At 38.9% G+C, this 6,000-nt stretch overlaps 1 protein-coding gene across 1 annotated transcript in view; it reads left to right on the plus strand.

Annotated features, from left to right (window-relative positions):
* The window catches only part of Ercc6l2 (ERCC excision repair 6 like 2), an 82,342-nt gene that overhangs the window by 72,822 nt on the left and 3,520 nt on the right, over positions 1–6,000 (plus strand). Inside the window, exon 18 of the mRNA XM_028781252.1 lies at positions 3,949–4,130. Within this exon, the coding sequence (XP_028637085.1) occupies positions 3,949–4,130 (182 nt within the window). The remainder of the gene's footprint in view (positions 1–3,948; positions 4,131–6,000) is intronic.

Below are 6,000 nucleotides of genomic sequence, written 5' to 3' on the forward strand. Positions count from 1 at the left end.
GTTACCCTACCTGCCAACAGAGAATTAAGGTTATAGGTGCAATCAAGTTCAGGTTGAATCAAGCTTACCTTGTTGAATTAACTAGATGGATACCATTAAGGGACACTAGCTAACTGACAAGAATCATGTGCTGTACGTATCTGGCTGGGCTTAGTATATTCGCATAAGAAGAATCTTCCCTGGCTGTACTCATAACGTGGTGTGACCCTGAAAGACGTGTTAGAGAAAGACAAGGACTGTGGTCTGCCTCTGGGAGTTAGGAAAGTATGGAAATGAATTGTCCCATAGAGCCTCAGAAAAGGAACGTAACTCTGCCAGCACTTTGATTTTAGCCCGGTGAGACCCGTGTCAGACACACCTACAGAAATGTAAGGTCAGAAGTTTACGTTGTTTCAAGCCAGTAATACCATGGTAACTTGTTAAACAGCAATCAGAGTATAATTCACTACCTCCTTTCCATACTTATAATTTAGTATAACTGTGACAGCACATATATTCTTGAAATCTTAATACAGTTCGACTAAATACGAATTTATGTTCTACAACCTAATTTCAATAAAATGGTAAAATTATCTACTAAGTAGCAACCTGAAACATCTTTTTAAACATAATAAAAGATAGGCTGTAGAATTCATTTGAGGGAAAATGATTTTTCTCCTTTTAAGAATCTTGTTTTAAATTGTGGACTATATCACAAAAGTCTAATGACCCATATGTCCAGCATCTGTGTTTGCAAAGGCTGAATTCCTGAAGGATTTATAAAACTGGTTCTTTCGATGTGTATAAAATGTGAGCTTTGAAATGTCAGAAAGAGCAATTGCATAAACAATTGAAAAGAGCCATTGCCAGGCACCATCTCCCCATGGCTTCAGAAATCACACTGTAAGGGGAAGGAGAGTGCTTGGTTGGCTCAGTTGCTCTTTCTACTTATTCTCTTTGTACTCATATTAACATCCTCATCTCTTAAAATAATGAATATTCATTTCTAGAGATCAGAAGCTGTCAGTAACTTGTAGCCCTCATCTTGTTTCTAATGGAAATAAATACATAACATCTCTTCTGGATTTATCTTAAAGATCAGTATTTTCCTCTCTTTATTGATGTTTTCAGACAATTTAAAAATCTGATGTTAAAAACCTGATGACCTTAGCGAAGCAGCTTTCAGTGTTACTGACTGCTGTCTGCTGTCTGCCTAACACTGTTTGTCCATTTGCATCATCATTACTTACGTCTGTTTATCTTCTGTAGAAATGGTTTGTATAGTTACTTTAAGGAGTTGGGGGGAGGTGTGAATGTAAGTTAACTTATACTCGCTAAACAAGAGAAAGGAGGGGCTAAATGAACACAGTCTCTAAATGGTCTTCTAACTCTGGAAGTTTCAGCTTCTCAAGGAGCTGGGAGTACAGGCAGGTACTACAGGGCCTGGCTTCAGCGATTGTCAGCTGTCATTGGACTGGTGTGTGATTTTAGGTGGTGCTGCCTTGTGTGCATGCTGAAGACATTGCCCTATTCTGTAGAAACATTACTTACATTACTTACATTTGCTGATTCTTTTTTACTCTCTCTCCCTCCAGTAGGTTTTAGAATGTTTCCTCATTTATTTTCATTTTTCCTAGTAAATTTCCTCTCTCCTTTTTTTTTTAATTGGAAGTTTTCTTTAAGTTTTTGCCCTTTGGTTGCATTATCTCCCATTTTCTCTATTCTTTCCTTGAATTTCAAGGTATGTTTTCTGTTTCTTCTCCCTTCAATACCTGTACTACATTCTAAATCACTTCATTCTCCTAGTTTATCAACTATCATTGCAGATCTGTTTATCGGCTGTTTAACCCATATATTGTTTCTATTTTGTTTTAATTTTTTTCTTGAAGTTTGTATTTGATCTGTCTCAAGTGTGCTTATACAATGCCTTGCTGGGTTTGTTTATTTGTTTGTCTTTGTTTGGTTGTTTAATCTTTCCAGCTAAGTTCTTCTAAAGTGTCCCTCAGGCCATCCTATTCATTGTCATCCTGAAATAGAGCTCTCATATTGGCTGCACCTGTGGGTTAACAGTGGTGGGGTTTTAGTGTTCTATAAGTTTCTGAATTCTTTTCCCCACCAAATCCCAAACTTTCCTATACTGTTCTGGTATTTGCACCTCATTGAACTCTGGTCTTCAATGCTTCTTGGCTAGTTTTTTATGTGATTTTCAGCATAGCTTTTCTTACCACTCAGGATATACAAAATCAGATTTTCCAGTTGCAAACCCGCTGGCCATTCTGTTTTGTCTCTAGTCATTCTTTCTGTCTAGAGTAAGAAGGTAGCCCCAGCCTCCATTCTGTATGCCTGTTTAGGCTTGTCTAGCTTTAAATTTTTAAATCAGCAGTCCTTCTTGTGGGGAGGGGAGTGCACATAAGTGTCTTGTCATCCTGGGGACAGTGAGCCCTAGGATCTGCCTGCTTCCTCCCCAGCATCAGGATTACAAGTCTGCACACAGTACCCAGCTTTGATGAGTTCTGTGGCTCACACTTGGATCTTCTCTTATTAGTAGAAGTATTAATACTTTTTATTTAGTTAAGATACATCTGTGCATATGTGCTAGTGCCACAGTGGTCAGAGGGTAATTTTCAGAAGTTGGTTCTCTCCATCCACAAGTGGTTTTTGGGAATCAAAATTAGGTCATCAGACTTTACAACAAGTACCTCACCCCTCCAAGCTGTCTAGCCAGCCACCCAGTACAGATCTCTATGCTTGTGCAGTAAACATTTTGCCAATGAAGCTGTCTTCCCAGCCTATTTTTTTGTTTTTTTTATTGCAGGGCATTAAATCATGTCCATCCCCCCCAGCTAGCTCCCTTGTAGGTCCTCAGGCAGGGTTCTAGAGTGCTAACCTGCGGCTGCTGAGCTCTCACTCGTTGCTCTGTCATTTCTTGGTTTTGAACCTAGAAGGCTTGATTTTTCTTACTTTTAAACTTAAATATGTTTCTGTTGTTGTAAATTTATATCTATTATTTTTATTTTTGGAATGGAGTAGAACTTTCCACCTGGTCACACTTATCATTGAGTTTAGACACATATAACATTTTTTCCTTACCCACTATTTTATGTCAATACACAAACAAACAGCTGTAAAATTATTGTAAAGTAAGTTTGGTTTTCTTTATAACTTACAAACTGTAGACAATATTTTAAAAATATTGAATATGCATTAGCCTAACACAGATTGACAAGAAGTACTTTAAAAACTAGTTTTTCTTTTTGTTACATATCAGTTTATTTTTCTAGTTTATGTGCTTATGTAAAATTAAACATAAATTGCAACATAATTTTTAGAAAAGCAAAATTTTAAAAACTAGGTGAACTGTTTTTGGTTTTATTTTAAATATTTACTTATTTATGGTGCATGCGTGTGTGCTATAACATACATATATAGGTCAGGGGACAGGTGTTTGGTGTTGGTTCTCTCCTGCCTTGTAGGATCTACTTATAGGGCCTTATGCAAGAGTCTCTTCCTCCTGAGCTATCTCTTTAGTCCTGTCTTACTTGTTGAAATTGGGTTTCAGGTAGCTCATGTTGACCTAGTAGCCCTATGTTGTTCAGAATAACCTTCAGTGCCTGATCCACCCACCTCTACCTCCAAATTGCTGAGATTATAGGTCTGCACAACCACATCTGGCCTAGACAGACCAATTCTGAGCCTCATTCATTTAATCATTGGTTATTATCCTTAGGGTGGTAGCGATCAGCCTGTGTGTCAATACAACTATAGCCTTGACAGTAGACAATACCACATTTGTCTGTATTCTGTCCTTTTAATGGTGTTAACTGACACCCTCCAATAGTTGCTTCAGTTGGATAATATGATCTGCTTCACTATAAAAAGTGTCTGGGAAATAAGTGTGACATGCTTTGTCATCAACCCAAAACTTTTTTCAGGCTTAGGTTGGACTTCCTTTTTTTTTTTTTTTTTCAGACATACAAAAATAAGGTGAACACAAACATAGTGACACCTTCTGAGAAAGATCAACCACCAAGTGATGGAGGCATTTCCTCTCCTCTGTTCATATCCCACCCTGTAATCCAGAAAAAGAAAGATGTCTACCGTACGAACCACACTACCTTCATCATTGGAGAAACACCAAAAGGTATCCGCAGGTATGTTTGTCTGTGGCTAGACTTCAGGCCAATTCTCAAAAGAAATACTGATTCATAATAAGATATGTAATGTATAATTATAACTCGCATTCTAACTTCAGAAAACAGGAACTTTTATATTTAAAAAATAAAAGCAAATGCTTTTGAATCAGGATCTCACTAAATAGCTCAGACTTGCCTAGGATTTGCTGGAATAGTCCAGGCTGGTATTATGAATCTCCAGCCATAACTCCTAAGTTCTGGGATCCCAGAGATGTAGAAGTAGGGACAAACATGGGATTGAGGCAGTCCCCAGGGGTCAGGTGAAGAAATGAGTGAGCCAGTGAGATCTCTACACACCATTAATGTTACCAAGAATGGTGTCAAGAGATGGTAGAGTGTCACAGCCAGTCTGGTTCTCATGAGTGATAAACTTCTAGGGCTTTCAGCACATCTAGCCTCAGAAAGTAAGGTAGTGACATGGTGGTGTCAGATATAGTACAGTTCCTCCCCACATGGAAAAGTGCTTTGAAATTTAGTCATCATGACTTCTGATAGACACGCTAATGGATTCCTAACTTGGTTTTTATTTTCCTTTTTCTTAAAGCTACTCTACTAATTTTTTTCTCATAAAAGTGTTTAGCTTATGTTTCTGTTATACTTTGCATTTCCCAGAATTAGGAAAATTAGTGAGAAGGCCAAAAATCATTCTGTAAGGGACAGCCATAGGCTCCTTGGGTTAAATAGCATTGAAACATCACTCCTCCCGGGGGTGAGCTGCCCAAGGGTCGTAGGTGAGGTTATGTGTTGTCTTAGCACAGAAGAAATAAAATTTCCTTGGCTGAGACATCACCAAGTCTTGGATACATTAAAGCCATTACCTAACACCCCACTGGTTACTAAATCCTTGTAAATAAGTACAAATACTTACTGGGTCCTAGAAACGGATTTGGTGATGAGTAAGGGTAGAATAGTAACATCCTCTTACTTCATTTGACATGACAGTGAAACCATTTAAGAATGTGCTTGTTTTCCAACAAGAACATTGGCAGTTTCCCAGGTAGAAATTGGGGGGGGGGTGTTACTGGTGGAATGAATTACATTGTTGTAGGTGGTATGGCTGTTGATCAGGTGTGGAACATATGACAAGACATGAATGAGCTCCAGAAACCATGGCATATCGCTCAGCCACAGAAGAATGTGGGCGCTCGTCTTTGGCTGCATGACAACCACAAGAGACTGTTACCTGGCCGTGGAGGCAGAGACAAGTGAACAAGAAATCACAAAAGGCAGTGGTGTTAAAGCTCCTACAAACATACATTTAAAAAAAAACATTGTTTTACCCTAAAAATGTTATATGTAGGAGAAAATTCAGCCTTAAAACCTGCCAATGGAGACCCGTGATTGCTGACCAGTCCGGTTTTTTCACCTGTTCTGGTGCGTTCTAGGTCCCATGAGAGCTAGTTCTTGAATGGTTCTTGGCTCATCCTTACCTGACAGGTTGAGGTGACAGCAGAGAACTCCCTACTCTCCTTGCCTACCAGCAAGTCCTTAGGCACCCACTGTGAGTGCCTGTAGAGCTGAATTTACCCCTTCATCACGAGACTCTACATTGACTGTATTGCTTTGACTCCTTTATCCAGACAGAACTTCATGAGGCAGGGGACTGGGTCTGTCTTGCTATTGTGTAGTTTGTATAGTAGTGCTTGGACACAACAGGACTCTGTAAAACTTGGTAGACCTGTTGTGTAAAGTGAGTGGGGCCTGTAACGTGCTGCATCACTGGCTTTGGTTTTTATCTAAAGACAAATCTGTAGACACTGAGCTCTCACAACTTAAAGCCCAAACACAGCATCAGCCAAAAAAAAAAATATATATATATACACACACA

This window comes from Grammomys surdaster, unplaced genomic scaffold, assembly GCF_004785775.1.
Source record: "Grammomys surdaster isolate TR1022 unplaced genomic scaffold, NIH_TR_1.0 375, whole genome shotgun sequence".
Lineage (NCBI taxonomy): Eukaryota > Metazoa > Chordata > Mammalia > Rodentia > Muridae > Grammomys > Grammomys surdaster.